At 34.6% G+C, this 23886-nt stretch overlaps 3 protein-coding genes across 10 annotated transcripts; 2 read left to right on the forward strand and 1 right to left on the reverse strand.

Moving 5' to 3' along the window:
* The first annotated feature begins 311 nt into the window (after positions 1–311).
* LOC112576948 (zinc finger protein 845-like) lies at positions 312–7224 on the forward strand. 2 transcript variants are annotated; one of them, XM_025259830.1, is made up of 5 exons: positions 312–884; positions 1475–1561; positions 1807–2663; positions 3332–3457; positions 3875–7224. In XM_025259830.1, exons 2-5 carry the CDS (start codon positions 1477–1479, stop codon positions 4751–4753), a joined length of 1947 nt encoding a protein of 648 aa, XP_025115615.1. In that variant the 5' UTR covers positions 312–884; positions 1475–1476; the 3' UTR covers positions 4754–7224. The 2 variants fall into 2 exon arrangements, with proteins under 2 accessions (XP_025115615.1, XP_025115616.1); XM_025259831.1 differs by having other exon boundaries at positions 332–424.
* On the reverse strand, positions 7056–9157 carry LOC112576953 (NADH dehydrogenase [ubiquinone] 1 beta subcomplex subunit 9-like). The gene is made up of 4 exons (XM_025259842.1): positions 9003–9157; positions 8117–8259; positions 7797–7852; positions 7056–7429 (listed from the first exon to the last, which is right to left on the reverse strand). The coding sequence occupies exons 1-4, from the start codon at positions 9101–9103 to the stop codon at positions 7292–7294; spliced, it is 438 nt and encodes a 145-aa protein (XP_025115627.1). The 5' UTR covers positions 9104–9157; the 3' UTR covers positions 7056–7291.
* A 1378-nt stretch (positions 9158–10535) lies between these two features.
* Positions 10536–22703, forward strand: LOC112576950 (Fanconi anemia group A protein-like). Of its 7 annotated transcripts, none has more exons than XM_025259836.1 (24): positions 10536–10616; positions 11085–11226; positions 11572–11661; positions 12108–12181; positions 12413–12516; positions 12676–12743; positions 13209–13267; positions 13561–13706; positions 13860–13936; positions 14226–14367; positions 14619–14752; positions 15018–15127; positions 15358–15453; positions 15809–15874; positions 16176–16260; positions 16866–16926; positions 17374–17500; positions 17804–17926; positions 18258–18391; positions 19550–19705; positions 20147–20331; positions 20981–21083; positions 21728–21930; positions 22630–22703. In XM_025259836.1, exons 15-23 carry the CDS (start codon positions 16250–16252, stop codon positions 21866–21868), a joined length of 1041 nt encoding a protein of 346 aa, XP_025115621.1. In that variant the 5' UTR covers positions 10536–10616; positions 11085–11226; positions 11572–11661; positions 12108–12181; positions 12413–12516; positions 12676–12743; positions 13209–13267; positions 13561–13706; positions 13860–13936; positions 14226–14367; positions 14619–14752; positions 15018–15127; positions 15358–15453; positions 15809–15874; positions 16176–16249; the 3' UTR covers positions 21869–21930; positions 22630–22703. The 7 variants fall into 7 exon arrangements, with proteins under 7 accessions (XP_025115621.1, XP_025115622.1, XP_025115618.1 ...); XM_025259837.1 differs by having other exon boundaries at positions 13209–13242; positions 14226–14371; XM_025259833.1 differs by having other exon boundaries at positions 13209–13242.
* The last annotated feature ends 1183 nt before the right edge of the window (positions 22704–23886 follow it).

Genomic DNA, 23886 nt, shown 5'->3' on the forward strand with positions numbered 1-23886 from the left:
AAATAGAGGCCCTGAGCTATAAATAAAGTGCGAAAAAGGTACAAAATCAACAATCATATATTTTCCGTATTATAATACAAATGGTACATAGGTTTTTCTATTTACGTGTACAATATTGTTAAATATTTAACATTATTTAAGTCATGAATATTTTTCCTCAAATGTGACAGTTTTAAGCAGCTTCAAAATATTGTCTATTATTAAAAAACTTTTTTTTATTTAGTCAAGTAAAAGCAATTATCGTTAATTAGAGAGTTAAATCCAAACAGTCTGATCTTCGATTTGTTCTTGTTTGAATATGGTTTTTATCTCTAAAATATTACCAAGTTATATACATGTAGTTTTAAGAATGCGGTATGACTAGAGTTATAAAAAATAAGTGTTTTTATTGCATGGATACATTTTCTTCGGCATTCATGACCATGTAATTTCATCATAGTTCTTATTTTAAAACAATAATTTTCAATTTCTTTTTATAATGGTCTAAAGTACTTTTTAACCACCAGTAAATTGCCGCTTTCCGTAGACATTAATAGGAAACACCTTGGGAAATCGTACCCCCGAGTAAATCACATACGGGAACTAGAATTTATGAAAAGCAGACGACACTTTTGGTTTGTTTAAGTCAGCTTATTAAAAAAGTAAGCTTAGTTCAGGGGCGATTATAAATGTATAGATTCCTGTAATAAATTGATGGTTTCATGTCGAGAGTGTTGAACAAAACTGTAGCACCCACGTCTGCTATTCCATGCTAAATAAACTATGCAAATATATACCTAACACTTTTTTTCAAAAAAAGCAAACTATTGATGGTATTAAATTCATATTGTTTAATATTTTTGGGTGAGTAGAGTTTATCGTTGTCAATGGTACTACCTAGATAGGTGAGTCATGTATTATACATTGGATTTTTTCATCTCATTATTTTTAAAACTTTAAACCAAAACATGGTGTGTTAATACCCACCCTTATTATTCTAAACTTGCAGAATCTATAAAAATTCAACTTATAGATTAGGATGTTGTTTTTTAAAATGTTTGTGTGAAATTAAGTTTCTTTGTAGTTTTCATTTGTTACATGTGCATAAAAGAACACTTTACCTTCTGTTACTTTAGATTGATGTTTACAACACACATAGAACAATAATTTTGGTTTTGTGTCATTTTTTTTTTTTAATGGCAGTCTAAAGCTGTAATATCAGGGCTTCTGCTAAGACTAAATTCTTTGGGGTCCCAGGAACCCCTTCTTCAGATTTTTAAGGGGTCCCTGTTCTTCGCCCAACTTTGGAGGGGACCCCATTGACGAAAATTGAAGGGGTCCTTCGAACTTTTAATGCGTACTGCACTCAGTTTTTTGCAAAAGCAGAAGCCCTGAATATAATTTATACAATCAAGAGAAAGGTAACAAAATGAAAAAGAAAGATGTCTGATTCTCTATTGGTTTTTCATTAATTCTTCCATATTACTTATTTCAGCAATGGAGGAAAGTGATGAGCTGAAATGTGGTTGCTGTCACGAGAAGTTTAGCAATGTGGTTTCTTTCATTTTGCACAAAGTTATACGTATGTATTTTTGTATGTGAGTTAGGAACCAAAGACATAAATTACTAATAGAAAAAATCATTTGCAATAACATTGTAAATAAACTCACAGCTTTATTTCCATTAACCCCTTCAACCATCTTTGAGCAGCACTTTTCCCACAGATTTAAGTATAACAGTGAGCTTTTGATAGAATTGATATTCAGAGGACTCATTATAGGTCTCATGGCTGTGCAATTTTATAATGTTTTTCAAATGTCTGTGCAGACGTTGAGGCTGGACGAAACTCAAGCTGCCCTCTTTGTGCGTTAGCCTTTTCCAGGCAGGTAACTTTAAGAGAACACCTTTTTCGAAAGCATGGTGTCACAGTCAACAGTAACATGACTGGTGAACAACTTGGAGTCAGGCGACGAGGCCGTCCTCCTAAGAGAGATCAGCTCCATGCAGAAACTGAGTTAAAAACTGAAGTGGATAATTCTCAGTCTAAGAATACAGAACTCATTCACAGTGCATCAGATGTAGAAACATTACATATTGTGATAGATAAAATTCAGGACGCTAAAGTGGAACATTCTTCTAGAGAAGAAGACAAAAATATATCACCATTAGAAGATCTCAGTACTTTCAGTAGTTCAGATGAACCAGCGGTGAAAACAAATTGTGCTAGTGTGACAGAACAAAATGTGCTTATCATATCAAAACAAGAAAATTGCCCTGCTTTGTGCAATGGAAAAAGAGTTATTGACGATAAAGATGCCTCCTCCATGTTCACTACCACCTGCGAAATGAGTCAGCATGCTGTCAGTAGCAGTACAAGCCTTTCTGAGGAAACAGCTGCTATAGGAGCTCAGCCTTGCCAGAATAGTCTTCTGCCATCATCAAATCTATCCAGAGATGTCATTCAAGAAGAAATAGATGCAGACTTTCTTTTCATTCTGTATACAAACCATATCAAAGGGAATTCATTCAACTACAACAAATTGGGTTTCCAGTGCTTCCACTGCAGTTTCAAAACATCATGGCGAAATTCGTTAGTGAGACACATGCGAGAGAAACACCCAGGCATGCTGGCCATACATCACTGTATCTCCATACAGAACATAAATTCTCCAGACAATCAACAGGTAAGGAAAATTCAGTTTCTAAAAATGTTTACATCATACTGTTTCTCCCTCACCTGAAGTCCTATTTATTTATTTTGTTTTTAAGTTTGGTATCAGATTTGTTTGTGTTCATAATCCGTAAATTTGTACATGTTCTGATTTGCAAGTGCTTGCTCGTGTGTGTGTGTGTGCAAAAGCAAGAATATAGTGTTGCATACAATATTCCACTTGTGAAAATGAGGTCACTTTGCTAGAGCACAAAAGTCAACATACTTGCATTGGTCTGCTGAAATATAATTGTTTTAATCTTTTATTTTAAAAAAAATATAATGGCAGAATGTTGTTGACTTATTTCAGAAGTTTTAAATTTCCTGAACATCTTGTTTCGTTCTTTTTCTTTTACATATAACAGCTCATGGGCAAAGTTGCTTATTCACACACACATTATCACTTACCCACTTCTCCCCAACCAAATTCCATAATAAAGAATTGAGAACAGCACCAACTAAAAATAAACATAGAGATAAATTGAAGCAAACTAAATGACATTATAAACAAAGGTTTGGTGTAAACAAAAGAGCTGCTTTTCACAGAAAAAGTTCATCACTTTCTATGAATTTCAGCTTATAATATTAAAAATTACTTATATGGAAAAGAATTTGTCACTGTTAATTCTTTTTGTTGTACAGATTATGAAAATGTCAGACTATATTGCCATGCATGAACGTCAGCGTAAAATCTCCAAAATTAAGAGAGCACGAGGGATAGAGAAACAGGACCTTCCAGGTACACACATCTGCAATAAATGCAACAAGGTGACTTATCTTTTTGCTAATTTGGTGATGAAAATGGGTATAAAGATTATTTCAAAAAGTTGCACAATTTTGAAGTAGTTATTTAAATTGTCACCTTTCTTATACAGTAGGTTAAATTTTGGCAAGCATCTGTAAGCTTTTATGATCCTCAGTTAACAATGGCTCTTGGTGTTATCATCCCATCCTTTTCTCTGCCTACCTCTGAACGGAAATAGATTTGTAAAATGAACTTTGATTTTATTTTGTTTATGATAATCTCATCCTTTTAACTGTAACTCATTGTAAGAAACAGGAAAAATAGTGGTTTTGTTAAAACACTAATTATTTTTAACCATATTGATTAAAATAATAAAAGTGTGTAGACATTTACCATGTGATGGGATAGTGTATTATCTTAATAATTTTATATACTCACAGGTCTTTGGGCGACTGCGTTATCTTCGGAAGCACATGACAACACATGGCATGGACAAAAAACACCTTTGTGATGAATGTGGCAAGGCTTTCAAGACCAAGGCCTATCTGGCTGCGCACCGTCGCACACACACGGTTAAAACCTATAAATGTAGTCAGTGTGATTTCACTTCTACTGTTAACTCTTTGATTCACAGCCATCGACAGATTCACAATGATGGAAGTGTACTTTGTGATGTGTGTGGGTTTGCTTATACAGATCGGGCCACATTAAAGAAACATAAACTTGTGCATGATAAAAATAGACCTTTCCCTTGTACATATCCTGGCTGCACATGGCGTTTCAAGACGGAAGTTATGTGTCGAGCTCATTTTCGCCAGCACACCACATCAGGACGGTTCACTTGCACCATTTGTAACTATGCCTTTCGACACAAACACCACTTGCAAAGGCATCTCTCCCGCATGCATGGCATGGATGAAGCAACAGTGTACAGAACTACAAATAGCCAGTGTGTTCAAGACCACTTGCAAGCAAATTTTTCAATTCTTGGGAAAACGGAATCTGTGGAAGTGGTTCAGGAGAAAGAAGATGGCATCACTGATACTGTGAGTCTCATTGTGAATTCAGACTTGAGCACAGAACAGCTGCAGTCTGCACTAGAAAGTGGACAGCTGGTAATAACCACCGATGGAGATGATGGTGCAGTGAACTACGAAGTTGCTGACATTACCATGAATGTAGCTTATCATGCTCTTATGGACAATGAGGAGGCAACTCCAAATGCCCAGGCAATACTCATACCCCATTCTGCTGAGTGTTCACAAATTATTTTTCATCATGAACCAGAAAATACTGTGAGTACTGTGGTAGAAATGTAACTGTAGTGAGGTTTGATACACATCTGATTCCTAAGAGAATGCTGGGATATTGCAACAAAAGGGATTGGTACTTTAGAAAGTCTCTATGCCTGTGGAAGTGCTTTTAAATATGCTGATCATCATTTATAAAATTTATGCAGTATAAATGTATGATTTTGTGAATCAAATGTATGATTGCTTCAGTATTCTATTTATAGGCTAATCACTAAGAATTCACAAAGTATGCCCCAACAATTAAAAATGCACTTGTCAATAAATGCCCAGTGAAACCTACAGTTTTCATAAGCTTGGTAAAGTTTAACTATTCAAGGATATTGTCCATCTTCGCATATGCAGCATGCATTGCATAATATTTCCAACAGACAGCACTGTCCAAACCATATTGTGAAAAGGACAATATTAAACATATGTCAAGTATATTATTAGGTTCCGCTAATTGTCACATTTGATGACATTCTGAAAAATAATGCTCTGCCTAGTGACCATAGGGGCAACACAACAAAGCATTGGGAAGGCTGGGGGATTGGTGTTATATGCCAATCCAGCAACTGAGACTATAATGTAGCAAAGCAGCCAGCTCTGTAAACATGCAGCATGCCTGAGATGACATCTGAAACCAGGACAGCCAATCCTCTCTGTACTGGTGACAGGCACTAACTGTTGTGCCTCTGGATCACCCGCAAGGCATGAGCAGGCCTGAAACACAAACTGTATATGTCTGTGCTCAAACCAGCGATCTGCGGCACAATCAAGAGCACAGGCTACTTACCCTTCTCTATTACTGTATTAAACAGTATGTTTCCAATTTAGGCGGTCATAGGCGTGACTAGTATAACTTATTCACTAAGCCACCCTTGCCATTTTGTTTTAATGCTTCTTGTGCTGGCTCAGGGTACTGTCTAAAGAAAGACACAAGTTGCAGAAGTTTTATTAAATGAAATCACAATGCCATAGCCAGCATCTAAGTATGAAATACATTTTATTAAAATTTAATGAGTATGGATTTTGCAGTGTTATCACACTGAGTACAGTGTACCATCATGGAATACATTGCCCTTCATTTAGCTGTGCTATTGTTTCTGTCATATGCATACTGCAAAGACAATGTTTATAATAGTGCTTAACTTGGTCAAACCTTTGTCCAGTTAAGAACAACTTTAAGAGCTTTGTGAAAGGGGAATGGGATTCCATGGGTTGCAGCAGAAGGCAGTAATCTTCGCCTTTATTGGCTTGTTTTATGGATAAGTTTAGTCTTATACTGCTAGGCAATTATTTCTTTCCTTCCAAAATGCTCTTTTTTGTTCTGTCCTGGTTTGATTCTGCAACTATTTGTTGCCCCTCCTACTGCATGTTTGACAGGCTACAAACAGCTCAGAATAATGCTTCTTTTGTAGCACAAAAATAACAATTCTTCCATAAACTGAACTGGCTGCTGGTTCAGGCTTGCTTCAACTGCAAAGTGGCCATTCTGTACTATCGATGCCTTCCTGTTGTAGCACCAGGATGCCTGAGACATGAAGCCTTAGATGCTGTCAGTTACCATGGTCAGCTTATGCAGAACTTCTATTTGCACCTCATCAGACAAGATACAGTTGGGAGCTGCAGCTTTTCCTTCTCTTGCACCAGTATCTGGAATGTATTGTCCCTATCCCTTCAACCACCTTTGAAGATTTTAAGGCTTGCCTTAAGAAAAACCTTTCATAATTGCTTCTAGTAGCTGGTGGTTTCCTCCTTTGCTTTAGAGCTGCTGTATTTTAATTTTTTGTTCAAGTGCATTGAACTTGCAGCTAATATGTGTTTTTTAAATTATTAAATAAAGCATAAATCTTTATCCTTTGAAAATCAGTACACAAGAAAATGCCAGGACCCAAAAATGGCACTGGCTGCCTATACACTATATTATTCAGTTCCATCACCATTCCTGCATAACGCGATTTTGAAAGCTCTGGCTTCAATGATAATGGCCCACTCGCTGCAGGACTGTCCAACCCACCATAACCTAAGAACAGTAACACTGCTGACACATCATTGAAGGAAAAGATTTTTATATCCTGGCAGTATCTACCGTGTGCAGCAAGTTTTTTCCTGTCTGATTATTTGAATATCCTCAGTGAGAGCCAACTGTATGTAAAATAAAGTGCTCTTAAAGGTGATTACCCACTGCAAACATTATACTAAGAATGGTCTTGATGCTTCTATTTAGGTTTTTTTTTTTTTTTAGATTACAATAGCAGAAAATATTTTTTTTTATAATATAGAAAAACAAAAAGCACCAGCACAAAACAGAATACTAGCACCATGATATCAATAAAAACATTTATTATAACCAAGACGACCAACACTATTTAAAACAATATGCACTTCAATCTGGCAAATTCTTTGCATGAATCACAACTATTGCCAATTACACTGAATTCTGAGTTCTTTTACCGAAAATATTAGCAAAGTCTACCACTGTGAAACTGAAGCTTGAAAAAAGTATACAGCATCAAGGGTGTTAATAATTAATCAATGTACATTTACACAAAACACAAGACGTTAGTGGTGTGCATCATCATGATTAACATGTCCATATTTCTTTTCCCATCGTTCAATAAATTCTTTCTTTCTTATTTCACGCAAAGCAAAGTACTCTGGATACTGGGCCTTCTCCAGTGGGTGCCAGACGTCCAGGATCTTGAACAAACCAATCTTAAGTTAGGGCATTGAATACTCCTAAAGTATTTGAATTTTAAAACATCTAATTTGCACACATTTTACTAATAAAAATACAATATTGCGAGAAATACACATTACACGGATAATTCTACAGCTAACCTTATTTTTAAATTTTGTTATAAAATGACTACACAAAACTGTGCAGCCCTATGCTCCTCAAAGAGTAACAAGGAATAAACACAAATACCAATTTTTAAAGTTTTCACCTCTTAATAAATCTGGTTTAAAAAAGTTGTGTAGACATGAATAAGGATACACTAGTCACTAAGCGCCTATTTCAAGTTTCGCTAAAGAAATTGAATAACTTCAAAAAAGGTTTAGTTACCCAGTCTGATACATGAGGTTCTCTAGCATAGGCAACTCCACCTGGAGAATTAGGAACTGGGGAGGAAGAAAAAAACTAATTAACTTGTAAGCAAACATTCTAGTTTTCAGCATTCTCTATGGGCTATGGCGATTTTTCTACATCATCTCAAACATTCCTATTATAACAATTCAAACTATCAAAATAAACTGCATACGAAATAAAGTAATCCATAATATTTCAAGTTTGGTCACATGACATTTGAGATAGTCATATTTGTTCACCACAAATACAAAGAAAATACCAAATAGATGAATCAGAATAAATTATAAAATAGTTACATTTAATTGGTTGTGGATGCATTTTTAGCCACAGTTCGTGTTCTCCATCCAGCAGAAGCTTTTTAGCTTTTCTCGCATCCATCTCATTTGCGTGTTCATCAAAACGTGCTCTTAGTAAGACTGCATGGTATCGAAAGACATGCCTAAAAGTGAAAGAATTGTTTTAAAAAATTAAATCTTCCATTTCTTTATAACAGACGTACATAAAATCTATGGCAGTTATATAGCAGTAATGAATATTATAATTCTATTAATGAAATTTTTGACTTTTTTGGTACTTAAAATATAGCCAAAGTTAATGACTGAAAACGAGTTCTCCATGTGCAGCATGGATTAGTTTTTTTTTCCAAATGAAATGTGCATTCTTTCTATGTATATCTTACGTCTCATATATGACATTCTGTTTGCTATGACTGTGTGTTTTTTCTGTAAAGTGCCATGAACCTGGATATAGCGCTATATTCATTCACTGAATAATTATTATTATTATATGGGTGGTTTTTTTTTTTTTTAACAACACGTCTCTTTTCTAGCCGCTGAGATTACTTATTGTCATAAATCTTTTTAACCATGGCTACGCTGTTATTTTAGTTCTCCGTCAACATTTTCCAAGTTTACGTCTTCACAACAGCCCGGTTAAAGGTAATAGCAGGCATCACAATGTCATTAATGAACGCGATTTCAAAGCAACAAATAAGACACATCAACAATTATTTGACTATTCGAAACCTAACCACGAATATACACGTTCGTGGCCAAACAAACGCCACCTCTACTTACAAAGTTCATAAACGCCGAAAGGGCATTGGGGGCAAAGGAAACATAACTGATATCTCTTAATTTTTTTAAGTTAAATATTAAACAGTAAAGACAAATAGAAAAAGACCTGTGATAGCCATATGTTGACTCTAGATTTCTGACCGCTTCTTTGTATAAACTTCTCACTCTCTGAGCGTGTGAAACGGCCCTCGTCTGCAGGTACGCCATCTTGACAAGGGGACCGGAAGTACATTGAAATCTATTGTCTGCAACGGGAAAAATGGCGGGAGCTTCAAGCCACCCTGAAAGCTTGGCCATAGCCAGCAAACCACCAGCCTTTGACAAACATAGTAAATTCGATTAATTTTTTACGCTTACGCCAATTTCTTTCATTATTTACACAGGATAGTAACTGAGAATATGGTGCTTGGCCTAATCTCTAAATCAAGAATGCACTAAAAGTATATTAAACAAGTCGAGTAACTATGACTGTGTGTCGTGTGTGTGTTCTCAAAGCCTTGCGGCAAGCAGAAGACTGAATGCATGATTGTTTGTCATGCTCAAACGTATGATCAAATTTGATGATCAAACATGTACTCTTGTGGATCTTACCACAAGTTTATTGAGCACTGAGTTTACTGCAATTGGTTGTTCCGTTTCATTTTAATTTTCCAGATTCTGGCATTTACTATAATTTCAGTGCCTTTCTCAGATGAGCTACAGCAAATATTACAGAGAAACAATGATTCAGACAACCTGTTTATGGAGGCAAGTATAACTGAAGCTGATCAAACTTGTCATTGCTTCAGGAACTGATTTTCGTGAATCCAATAAAAAATGGCATACATAAATTTACCAGAGCAAATGACAAATGATAAATTTTATTAATTCCCAAATGGCATTTGGGAAGTATACTCATAACAAAACACATGCTAAAAAAAAAAACCAGTATTATAGCAATATGATATGACACATCTGCATGTGGGCACAGGCTGTGCACCTCCCCCCCCCCAACATCTCATCAACTATTGATCAGTTGAAGTGCTGAGAGTACAAACAATTTGAAGTGTCTATTACTCCTACATAGCATAATGTTTACCTGAATTTAATAAACAAATTCTCTGCCAGGAAATGTTCAGGCATAGACAAAATGCTGAAAGCTTTTCTAACAATTTGTTGATCACGAAATGAAGCCAAATCCCTCTGCTTGACACCAGTTACCTTAGAAGGTGAATAGACAATATATGCAAGGAGTAGAGTTATAGAATAGTGGGATGTCACATAATCTCGTGTTCTCATTTAATGCCATAACTTTGACCCTAAACCCTACCCCAGACTCTAATCTTTATCATTCATTTTTATAATGTCCTTGCCTTCCTGCTACTGTGCTTGTTGGTTGAGTTGTATACTTCTGCAAGGCTGTCAAGCCCTTTACCATCCAATATCATAATTGAACCCAAATCATGACAGGAACCAAACCTCAATTTATGATGATTTTTCCATTCAAGATTTCTTCATGGTTTATAAAAAAAAAAAAAAAGTGATACCAACTGTTTAACTTTATGCAGTGTGTGTGTACATGGTGAGTAGCTTCTAACTAAAACCTATACAAAAATAAGACTTCTATTATTTTAGATAGAACTGTTTGCAATATTTTGTCAGATGTGCCATCTCAGATCAAGACTAGAGTCACAACAGGCGAGATACTCGAACAACTCATCTGTATTGCCACAGTTTCCAGGTGAATACAGTTTTATCCACCTGTGGTGCTACGTGACTTAGTTAAGAATTATGTAGTGCATTTTTGCTGTTTCTTATTAGTACATAGCAACTTCTGCTTAATTGTTTTCAAAACAACTGTACAATAACCCTGGTGGGAGGGGTACATATACTGAGTGATGTCAGGATAGATTAATACATTTAATAAAAATGACAAGTACAGCAATACAAATTACTTTAAGTTTGAAATAATACACTCAGAAATAATAGGTTTCACTGTTACCTGACTTTTGGGAAGTATGTTCTGATTGGCTAATTTTTCGCAGACTGTTATTCTTGTAAAAATAGCACACATGAATGCAAGTATAGTATTTTAGAAAGTTACAGTTCTTGTTTTAGTACTAATTTTTACAAAAATGTCCTGATTTTATGGATTAGCATCATTAATCATATATTCGAAGTAAAATTTATTTATCTTTATAATTTTTAGGCTTCTTGCAAGAAGCTTTAGTAACAGCCACAGGAACAGAACTTGGTGATTTGGAAGAGAGGTGCTTGCAACTGTTGCTGGAATTGTCAAAGACCAAAGTGATCAAAAGAACATTACTTGCCTTTTGTCAGCAGAACAGAGGGTAAAGATTGCACTTGTAAACAGTTTACCATACCTGCATTAGTATTTAATTATGCATTTTGAACAATTTTCTTTTTAATAGAAGTAGATCAGTGTCCTCGTGTTCCATTTTTGCAATTCATTGTTATATTGTTATTGTTTAGTCCATAAACATGTAATGAAACATCGATAAAATCTTTGACATGCAACTCTTTTGTTATAATCAATCACAAAAAATATTTTATCTACACAGAAAATACACCATATTTTAAGGTTTTGCTTTTGCTAATGGTTTTATCTGAGAATGTTGTTATAATTTACAGAAACAAGGTGTATGTTTGCACTCTAACTTCTAATATACCTGTAGGTTAAACTAAGCACATTAATGCCCTTATTGAAGAAATGGCAGACAAGTCAACCAAGCAGGTGGCAGCACGCCATCAGTCGTTTGGTTAAGGTAGGTTTTGCTGGAATAAGCTGTCTTTTTCACTGCAGATATTGAACATTTAATTTACTTGTGTCAAGAATAAAAAAAATAGCAGTGGGATATGTGCTTACTTAAGAAAAAAATTACAGTGCTGTTAGGTCTCAAATTAATTATTTGGTGTGTATGCAGTCTGCGCATTTACTTTTGCTGCCATAGCTTGTCCCTTGATTCTTCTAAATCACTTTGCCTGCACATTGCAATATTGGCAGTATTTCTTTTTATCTGCTTTTTAATTCTCGATCCTTCTAACAAACAACGTATCAAGAAGAATAAATTTTTAGATTAAAGTTTTTTATATTCACTGCTTAAGCAGTCTCTTTTATGACACATCGTGTATCTCTTTGCCTTCCAAATAAATTTTCATCCAAGACTTACTTAAGATTTACTTTATTCTTTTTTTCTTTTTTCCTCTGTAGGATAATTTGTCTCCTGAGCTGGCATTGCAACTCCACAATGAAGACATACTTCCTTTATATGTTACATTAGACAGGTAGGTAGAGTTCTCATATGGAGATAAATAATGTGTTAGATCATTTTCTTTTTTATTCTTCTGTTAAAAAATGCTTTTGTGCTAGTGATACACTGGTTTTTTTGGGGGGTTTTTTTAGCTTGTTTCATTTATAAACAATTTCTTATTATGCTGACCTATAAATGTATATTCAGCACATGAATTTTATGATGTTAGATATTTATATACATCGGTACATTTGTTTTACTGCAGTATTCTTCAGAGCAATGAGAAGTGTTTGGAACTGACTGATCAGCTTCTTCAAATTTCTTGTGCAAAAGACCCTGATATTGGTGTATGTTATAAAATATTCTCAGGTAGGTTTGCTAATGGGATATCATTTTATAAATCAAACCAAGAAAAACAATCTTATCATATAAATATGCAGGTGCTGCTACGTATTAAAAATACACTGTGAATAGTTGCTCTTGTACTCAGGTGTTTGTTGCTGGTGACTGAAATATATTTCCCTTTAGCTTTCAGCAGTCATCTCATTAAAAAGGGCTTTCCTGACAAGAAAATAGATGACAGCTGTCTGCAAAAGGTGAGAAAATATTGAATATTTTCTTAAAAATGGGGAAGTAAATTCTCCTACGACTTAACTCATTGACGTCTGTACAAATGGTGATCTTTTGTTCTAGAAGAACCCAACGATTAGCTCATTTAACAAGGCAGGTTGCAGAGCTGAAAGCTACCTAGGGGCATCATTCAAAAATGATTTCTGGCCCATTATTCATTGTAATTAGCTGATCTTTGAATCGCTGAAGATAATTCAGGCATCTTTGGTTTGTCTAGGATTTGTTGTTTGTGGTGTATCAATGTAGTTCTGTATACTTTTGTTTAATATAGAACATCTGGCTTTGTGAAGTATTTTTATTCTGCCTAATTGCATGCTTCAGATCATTATCCATTAATTGGTATAGTTTGATTAGACAAAACTATATATATACTTTTTTCTGTGAGTGAAAATTATACTTCTATTTATAAATGTATATTTTTATGTCTGCAGGCAGCTTCTAAGATTATGGATGGAGTAATGACAGGTTTATAAATCTGAGATTTTTTAAAGTCACTAAATATTTTCAGTTTTTCAAAACTGTGACATTAGTGCATTTTAAAGTTTGTCATGTTGAAATTACCCTTATGAAGAAAGTATCTGGATTCTAGTCACACTCTTATTTCAGTCATTACTTTTATTTACATTCTAATGCCATTTAATTTTTTTGTTTTTGATGGGTAGTCAAATAGAAATTAAATAAATGTGAATTTTCTTTTCATTCTCAGCATGTTCAATGTAAATATAAAGAGATCATTTTTTGTTTGTTTGTTTGTTTGTTTTAATGTGCTATGGTTTACAACAGGGCTCATAGACTCAGCAGTTCATGGAAAAACGTCTTGCTTCCTTTTGATATGGCTCAACATGATGTGCTTGTACCACATTCCTGTTTGAAGAAATTTTGCACTCACACATTGTCCTTGCTGATAGGTTACCGACCTACTATGAAAGGTGAGTAATCCTTGTTTTTTCCCATATAAACATCTTACAATGATTATCTTGTGGTTCATAGATTTTTTTTCAAACTATTGTAGAGCAAAATGTTGTTAATTTGAAAACTTGCAACTTTCTTCTTTTCTATATTTTTGATAATTTTATTTTCAGTTTCTGAAGCATTAAAGAATCAAAAATATTGGAAATCAGCTAAAATTCCAGACATTCTCAAATCAGTTTTTAAACAGGTAAACTTAAACCAAATTTTAATGGTAATATCTTTTAAAACTCGTGCATGTTAGGCATTTATATTAACAGTGACAACATGCACTATTCAGGATGCTGATTGTGACTTATTTAAGAATTATACTGACTGAATTTAGTTTTTTTTAAATTAATGAACTCTTATATACAGATATAATTTAGTTTATATATATGATATAATTTTGAAGAATACGTTTTAAATTTTCTTTTGTAAAAATTTACCATAGATGCATTTTTTTTTTTAAGAAATAAGCTGTGATGTCTATGTTACAGATATTGATTCCTTTTGAAACTAGTGAAGTCCTGCAGATATTGCAAAGAATTTTGGAAAAGCAAGAAGTCAACTGGCAGATATTACTCTCATGTTTAGCAACATTTCTTGTATGCTTTCCTAAAGCTTCTGCAGGCATACAAGGTCTGTAAGTTTTCATATTACAAAGTGCAGTTTTGAAGACGTTTACAAGATGTTTTTAATTATCAAGTATTGTTAAATTAAAGAAGTTGAGTGTTTGTTTATCAGTGTACCCAGAAACCCCTACCCCAACTTATTAACCTCTTCTTCTTTTCAATTAATTTAACTGAATTAGTAACTAATAAAATAGTTGTATAATATTAAAGTATTTTTAACATGTTTAATGCTTAATATAAAAACTTAATGCTTTCTAGAACTTGTAAGCAGACTGCTGTCAGCGAGTCTTGAGAACAATGACATTGAGAACACGATACTTGGGTTCCTGTTGGCACGGCAGAGTTGTATGGAAGGAGCCCATGTCTTTCCTACATATCAGCAGTGGTTTCAGGTGAAATTGTGAACTGTTGTGCATATATTGTTTGTGTGTGCACGAGAGAAAGCATATGTTGTGCTTGGATGCCATTTATACGTGCAAACTTGCTTTGTTATTGTTACTATGATTAGTGTAGAATAAGTTTCTGCTGGGTATTGAGGTGTTGAGTTTTATTTGTATCTTTAATTTATTTATATAGTTAATACCTTGAAGAAGTTCACAGAAAAGTGTTTGTGAGTGATTGTAGTTCTCTGTAAATAAGCAATTTATTGTTGTTAAGGATTTTTTGGTGATGGCGCCAAGACTGCAGCAGGAACAAAGAAATCCTTCCTTTTTCTGATGAAGTTCTTGACTGATATAGTGCCCTTTGAACCTGCAGGAATTCTCAAGGTATAACAATAATGGTGATGATGAATAGGAATAGAAACAATGATCATGATTCTGCAATGTCAGTTGCTAGACTTGCATACTTTGCTTATAATTATTATTTGCTGCTTGAAAAGAATTTTCATTATTCAGAATAATCTTTTTTGAAAAAGTAATATCCAAATATTTATTTACAATAATTTGATAAGTAACTTAGCAGCTATGAGGATTTATGCTTTTTCCACTTTTTGTAGGCACACATTTTGAGACCGCCATTTGTGCCACCAAAATGTCGAGATGTTCTTACGGACTACATCCTTCTTGCCAAGACACGTCTAGCAGACATGAAGGTCTGCTTTGTGTTTTTTATATATTTTCTTTATAAACTTGTCAAAACTGTATGTGTACTAATTGTTGTATGGTAGTGTGGTTCGGCTGTGTCCACACTTTTTTTTTTTACCTGGGAACCTGTGTGTTAGCTGATGTTCTTTGTGAAACTATATTTAGATAAGTGAGAACAACAATGCATATTGTGTAACTGCTTATTTTGTTTCCCCTGTTTATCTACCTTTGCTCATACCATCTATTAAGTAATTAATTTAATCTGAGATCCATATCTGTGTGATTTATACAATTAAAAACTGAGTATAGTATTTAACCAGTGTCTGTGGGTTTTTTTATATCCATTTTTTTTTTCAAATGTAGGTACCACTGGAAGAAACAAATTCCACCATCTATGGAGACAAGTTTACATCTGACACAAATTTGTCTGTAAGAAGATTTTTTTTTTCTCCTGGTATTATTTGGTCTAAGATAGTATTGTGGAAAGTTAAAATTTATATGTATACCATACAGTTTGCAGTAAAATGTAATGACTCCCAAACCCTCCAGCCTAAAGTGAGGAAACTTTGCTCCTGCACTTACTGCAGATCGAGTTAATGGCATAGAAATATTTTCTGATAGATTCTGACCAGTAAGTGGTAGAAAACTGATTAAGAAGCTGCTTACCAATAAGTGGCTAAAAGCTAGAAGGAAACTGAGCAATGATCATTAACTTTTCGTAAATCTGCAGTCTAACCCGGGGTGCAGGATGTTGAGAAAGCTTTAGCAGCTTTTGGTTCCACCAGCAAAGTGCCTATCACTGTGATGGAGGCAAGGTTTGTCTGCTTGTATTTGCTTTTCTTTGCCTTTCTTACATAGTGGTACTTGAAACATCTATGCAAATAAAGACACTACTTAAATGGCTGAACAATTACAGTGGCATGATATTTAAACTTAGAATAAAACCTTTATTTTCCCACATGTAACTACCTTTATTTTATTACATGGTGAAAGTAAATGTGTTATTCAAATCTTGTATAAGCATACTCTGTACTGATTTTCTTTTATGATCTGTGCCATGTCATCTAAGCATCTTGTCTCTTTCTCTCTCTTCAAAAAAGAAAAAAAAAAAACCTACTATAGTTAATGATCCTGTCTATAAGATGGTATTACCAGCTCTCTTGTGAGACAGCGTGCCTCTTTTTTTCAAAACTTGCTACTTAAAGCCATGGTTTCTAAAACTTGCATTCTTTATGTCTTTTAAGACAAAGCAATTTTGAAGATTAGTGACATTCTCTTTACTTCCATGATATTGTGGGCAAGTTAGTTTTGTTTTGAGAAGCTGTTTATTACACTCCAGTGACTGTAAAATTATCTGGACAAGTTGATATTATGCAGTGGCTTTGAAATTTGTAAAGCTTTGTTATATTTGTTTTTTCAGCATATTCCGAAAGCCGTATTTTGTTGGAAAATTTCTGCCAGCTTTGCTTCAGCCAAGACATGTAAGGCCACATTTCCTGCATTTTCAGATGTCTGCAACAACTAACCACATTTAGCATGTATGTGTATTCAAGTGGTGACAATAAGAGGACATATAAACATACATTCATACATATATCCTTGTGTTTGTCAACAAGAATTTGACATGCAGTAAGGCTCTTATGGCTAGAGCACTTCAAAGTAGAAGGATGCTGGTATGGGGCTCACTGGGGCTAGTAGGAAAGCTCTCTGCCTACCATGATTTATCAGGGAGGGCTGCAATATAGAGAGAGACAGTTTCCTTTCACAGCCATGGTCATTTGCTAACAGTTCAGTTCCCTTGGCCATTAGGCTATGAAATTTGATTATTTTTAAATTTATATTTGTGTTTATGGACATGTACTTATCAGCAACATCTTGAATGCAGGAAATGCCATTATTTCATTGCAAAAAATTAGTATGTTTTCAAGTTACCAGATGTAGCAGACACCAGAATGAAATTCATAGAAGCTCTTAAAAGTGCTGGGAAGATCCCTTTATCGTTGTATTCTAAGTATGAGGAGGCTTGTAAAAAAGAAACCAGACAACTTCTGGAGGGTAAGTGATGCTATTTTCATGTACTAAAGCAGAAAGGCTAGTACCTATCACTGAAAAAAGTGGCAAACATTTTACACTGCTTGAAATTTTTATGGTTTTCTGATCTTGTCCTTCAGTACTTGTTGTATACATCTATAAGTGAAAGAAGCCAGTTTTGCCTATTTTAGTCCTTGGGCAAAAATGAATTTACTCAGCTAAAGTGATTTTCACAACTCTTTTAACAGATTTTAATTTCACTCTGACTACCTTCTTATGTTGAAAAAGGTGTTCATATAAATAATGACAGTAGACATTTTGGTTTAGGTGTATTTGAATTAGATGATGAGGACAATATGGATGATATGCTTCTTGAACCTATGGAACAGCTTAGACTTCGCCTAGCTCAGTTAAGTAAAGCAGTTGCTTCTGGAAACTCTGAAAACAAAGGTATTTTTGTTTTCTTTTCTTTTACCCTAAATATATATAAATGTTAAAAACAACGAAATACTCTCAAAGCTAAATCCTTGATTCTGTGAAAACTGAATGAATACCTCCTTTTGGCACTTTAGAAATAATAAATCTATCAAAAGTTGTGAAGTTTCTGTTGTTCTGATTAGCAGCTCTGATTAGCATGTACAGAATTTCAATATTGATTATAAAGATGAAATTTCAGCTCACATTTATTTAAAAACTTCACAAGTGTAAATGAGCATCAGTATCAATTAAGTAATAAGTCAAATATTTTCAGTTCTATGAAGGTCGAAATGCCACCTTTCAGTTACAGAAATTATATCCATCATCGCTGATAAAATTGAAAACCTGTTAAAAACTGAAGGTGATAAAGACTGTGAAAGAAGTAATGTGTGCTTGGTGGAAAACTGCCAGTCAGACCTGGAGTTAAAACATGTTCAGGTAAATAAATGCCTCATTTTTATTTTGTTTTCAGAATTATTTTGTAGTAGCGATAACTTTGTGAGATTACCTGCTTAAAATTGCATCAAGTAACTTGTTTTATCTCCTTTTTGTCCGATGGAACATTTTTACCAGTGTATTTTCATAATTATATGCAAATGCTTATAATTTATGCAATAAATATATGAATGGACACCCAAGATCTTTCTCGGCGTATCTCTTGCGTCATGCGGAAGCATCAACACTCGACGTCTGGCAGGTCCCTCCAGCGAGCTCAAGATGTAACCACGAGCCGCATTCTGACACATCGGGTTTATGGCGAGAGCTAACTCGACCTCTGTTTCAATCTCGTCGACACTCGTTGGTCCACCGGCAAACTACTGAAAGCGGACTAACTAGTATGCTCGTAGAGCCTCTGCCCACCAACGGATAGCATCATGGTCCTCTCTATGTACTAATCTTCTGTCGCGGGCTTCTGCCGTGATGAACAAATGTTTCTTTTGTTCAGCAGTGCTTTTAGGCCCTTGGTCACCAAGGTTTGTTGTTAGGATAAACATACACTGCCTTGATGGACTGGTGCAATCAACACTATTTTACTCCTCACTTTTACTCCTAACTGTTTGTTAAATGTCTGTATGGGTATGTGAGCAAAGACAAATTTCTGTCCTCCTGGGCAGACAATAAAGTCTGTTTTGATTTGATTTGATTTTTGATGCATGCACTTATGAAGTTACGCATTATAAGATAGTGCAAGGAATAAAACAGGTATCTTTGTGAAACTTTAGGAAATGAATCAGTAAACAAAAATAATTAGCTTAACTTATGAATAGAGAATATTCAAACTAGAACAAGTAAATAAACAAATCTAAAGCTTGGGGAAAGCTGAAAATAGGATCCTAAATCTACATTCTATTATGGACCATTCATATCTCCAAGCACAAGAGAAAAGATCACAACTTCTCCCCCTCCACCTACAGCCCTGGCCTGTACACAGTGACCCTCTTTACGAAATCCTTACTACACTTCCATCCTCCACTCCAAAAAAAAAAGTCCACAAAACCAGACAACCTGAATGCCTTGGTGTGGTAAATACATTCAGCTGGCTTATGTACAAATTAAGCATCCTTTCATCTTTCAGAGTTTGTTTTAAAATTTCAGATAGTAGACCAGATAATGAACTGTGTGTGCCGTTCAGTTTATGCTTCACAACAAGCAGACTGTTTATGGCTTCAGCAGCTGGTGAGGATGCTCAGTCAGCAGAAGGTCCTTCACAAAGCCTTCTTTACACGATTTTTGCTTCTTGTGCAAAATAAGGTATTTTTATCCTGTAACAATAAGAGTGACAGAAATACAGAAAAGAGATGCCTGGGTTAGGGCAGTGTGTGAGCGTGTTCATGCATATCTATATGCAGGTGGACTGTGTGCAAGCACATGTTTATGTATATGCATGTGTTTGTCACCACCTATTTTTGTATCTGCATGCTCTGTGTGTTTGTTGCTTCCTCAACTGAATTCTACATTATCTGTCCCCTTTTTCCTTTGAGATCACTATGCCACATAATATCTCAGTAATGTCACAGAACAAAAACACTGAAACATTCAAGAAGATTGTAAGGGCAGCATCACAGTGGCTAAGAAGTTTTTATCATATTCAATTATCTTTAGTATCTATACTCATAAGGTTTCTTATTTAGTGGTATTATTACTCTTATAGTTTGGGGCATGTGCTCTAGGTACAAAACATACATTTTGCAGGGCATGCTGTTGAGTGAACATCATATAGATGGTCTTGCTATGCTGTCATTTTACCTTCAACTGGATGGATCGATCTTCCCTTCCATTTGTCTCAGGGCACATCAAAGCAAGAACAAATCTTTCCTAGCATGTATTTTGTTGTATCTCCCTTGCAGGACAGAACAAACAATGATGTATTCAATTAGGTAAGAGTTTAAAGTTTGAGTAATTATTCAAGAACCCACAAAATATCTTTCCTAAATGATGGTGTGGTTGGTTTGTATCAGCAGCATTTAATGAATATTTGTCTTTACTGCGAGATGATGATTTTAAAATTGATAAGACACTAGAGATACTCAGGGACCACATTACCTTAGAAAGAGTTGAAAAGAATAGTATGCAAGAAGTATAAACTGCACTGCTGAATGGTTCAGTTTCTTGAAGTTATGTTGATGGTATGGGCCACACACACACATTCCTTGCTGTGTCACTTAATTCTGGTAAATGTGTTTGCTGTTAGTGTGTTTATCTTTCATCTTCATATAAATCATAAATTAGTAACTCCTTATTACTTATTCCTAATAATATGACTTACTGTACCAGGAATTGTTTTCCTTTTGACTTTGGTTTGTAACTATTCATGATTAACTATAATACTGGTTCTCATTATTTTGGGGGAAAACACTGGCTATGATCAATGAGATGTGCTAGTTTTCCAAAAATGAACATATAATGCAGCAGCAAGCATTCTTTCTGCTTATTGGACAACTGCATTTTCTTTCAAGTGTGTCTTAAAAATATAAATAGGAATGCACTCAAAATAAAAGTCATGCAAAAATGTATCATAATCCACAGGTTTTTGATGACCTATCTGAAAACTGCTTTAAAGTACTGTGGGAAGTTGAAGACAGATGAAAAGGACTTCATGCAGCTGTTACCATCTTGTCTTCTAAAACTGGTATTACATTTTGCATGTTGAGTGATGAGGGATGGTTTTGCACAGCATTTTCCCTGCTTTCCATCAACAGATAATGCGTCACCTTTTATGATCATTACTATAATTCATGTAGTTTTCAGTTGTAATAGGCCAATATACTTTTAGCACTGTGTTTTTGAAGTCCCCTACCTCCCCATTTGACAACTAGGAGCATATTTTTGCAAAGGATAGTTATTGTTTTATTAATCATGCCTTGTCCAGCATGGTAATAGTTTTGTAAATATGAGTTTTACTTTTTAAGTCTGTATGGTTTGTTATAAATCTAAATGAATAAATAAAGAGCAAGTTTCCTAAACTTGTTGCTTCACTGGTAGCAGCATCACAGTTATTCATATATATATCTTTATTTTTCCTTTGCTGTATTTCAAAGATAACTTTCAAAGATGATGGATCCAGCCATAACTTTTCCAAACATGCACAAAGCATTCACTCATACACAACGTCTCAGAATGTAAAATATTTTCCAGTATGTGCGTCTTATGTAGAAGATATTTCAATATGACTATTTGATGTAAGAGATATTCCCACATGACTATCTAATGTAAAAGATATTCCAACTTGACCATCTAATCTGAACAACACATGTCATGATCTGTTCCATGTAGTTTTGCCTCCTTGTCTGGCATCTGGTGCCAAAAACTCAACCTCTAAAGGAGTACGAGTTTCTGATGCTGATTGCCAGTTTGACAAGTCCAGTGTTGTGCCTGACACACATGATGGAGACCTATCTGGGAGGGATTATGTGATGTCCTCTGTACAGGCTGTGTACTCTTCAGTGGAATTCCAGCAGTTACTGCAAGGCACTGAAGTAGGCTTTTGTAATTATTTAGTATTCATTGTAGTAATAAAAACTGAACATTTGATTATTAAATTATGTGGCAAATCACACAAGACACACACAGAAAAGTATAAATGTTGTATCATGTTCTTATTTTAACAGTGGACATAATGTTAAGGCAGACATAGGTGCATGTAAACACATTATAAAGCACTCTGTCTCTTTCAATCATATTATCATCAACAAATGCCTGTGTTGATCACCCCACTCCTGTGTGTTTTGCAGAGGATTTTAGGCAAATATTCCAGTTCAGTTGTTTAGAATGGATCAGAAGAGCTACACTTAAAACTTTAAGTGGAGATTACAGCTAGATCAAGAACATATCTGTTCTATGAGCATTATTCCTAACAATTCACATCCTACTATCCCACCTTTTAACCCCTTCTTTTACTTTTTCTGTCTCCTGATTAGTTTGCCTGCTCGTCTTGCTCTGCAGATTCACACATTTCTCAGTCCTTACTGTTTGTTCCCTGATTCCTCTTTGCCTCTTCTGTGTTTGTCTTTTATTACTTGTCTGCATGGTTGTCTATCTTTCCATCTTTCGTATTCTGTCTATGTCTCCTTGTCTCAAGCAATGAGATCATGTTCCTTCTTGAGTATGATCATGCACTATATAAATCACACATTGATTATTTATTAATATTAACTGAATCCATTTCACACACTCAGCCTTCCCTGGAAGACTGGATTGACTTTGAGCTCAGTGTAGATCCTTCAGAAGATTCCCTGTCTCCATTCCAAAGGTGTGATAACTACTGTTTTTACTACTACTTCATAATGATGATGATTGCTACTGCTGTTATAATGATTACTATTATTGCATAATTATGATTACGGCTACTACTACTGCTGTAATGATGATTGTACTGCTACACCTATTACTGATACTGATTACAACTAAACTATTATGATAATTACATCTACTACAACTACAACCATTACTATACTGATAATAATGATTGCCATTATTATAATGATGATTATGACTATTACTGTAATAATCATAATTACCTGCTATAACAGTAATATTTACTGATACCATTGCCACTGCTACTTTATAGACTAAAACAGAGAAGAAGAACATGTATGGAATGTCTGTAAACACTTGATTTTAGAGTAATATGCATTTAAGTTGGGGTTCTTTCTTTTCAGAGGCAGCTATCAGCTTGCAATGATGAGTTATTTCTGTAGTAGAGCTGATGATAGATGTTCTCTTTCTGACTGCTGCATTATGCTTATGGAGAAAATTGCAACTATTTTCACAAGGTATGTCTACATGTATTTCGACCTACGATGGCAGAGAGGAAGAAAAATATTGAATGGATTGTCAATGTCAATGATATTTAAAGACAAAACATGTTTTATATGGTGTCAGTAATTGTGTTTGTACAGGCATACTTTTGTTTTGTATTGAAATTTGACAACAACTTAATCTTGTTAGTTTGGTCTAATAGATTTTGAGTGCATAAAAGCAGTTTTATTGTAAATATTATATTACGTATTGTAATCCCTTCAGTTCTAATTCGGTTACAGAAAATCTGCAATTGCGATTTAAAAATAAAGAAAAGTAAATTTAATAATGCAGGTTCAAAGTGCAGGATCTAAGTATAATCATTATTGTTTGTTCTTTCACTTTGTATAGATCCTATAAAAAATGTATTACATATAAAAGCTGTTCTGGGCACCTCTGTAATTTGTTTGAGCCTAAAACTTACCTGGAAGATTCTGCTAAAGATCTGTTAATTATACTGTCGGTAAGTGGATTAACATTTTCCATTAATTTCTATGTATGTTTCTTTGACCTTTTCAATGAATAACCAGTCTGTATTTATCATTTGTGCATCCCACGCTCTTGAACCTTCTGACTAGGAAACATCAATCTTTCATGTTGGGATAATTTTTGTCTACATAAAACAAATCAATTTT

Source organism: Pomacea canaliculata, linkage group LG12 (genome assembly GCF_003073045.1).
Source record: "Pomacea canaliculata isolate SZHN2017 linkage group LG12, ASM307304v1, whole genome shotgun sequence".
NCBI lineage: Eukaryota > Metazoa > Mollusca > Gastropoda > Architaenioglossa > Ampullariidae > Pomacea > Pomacea canaliculata.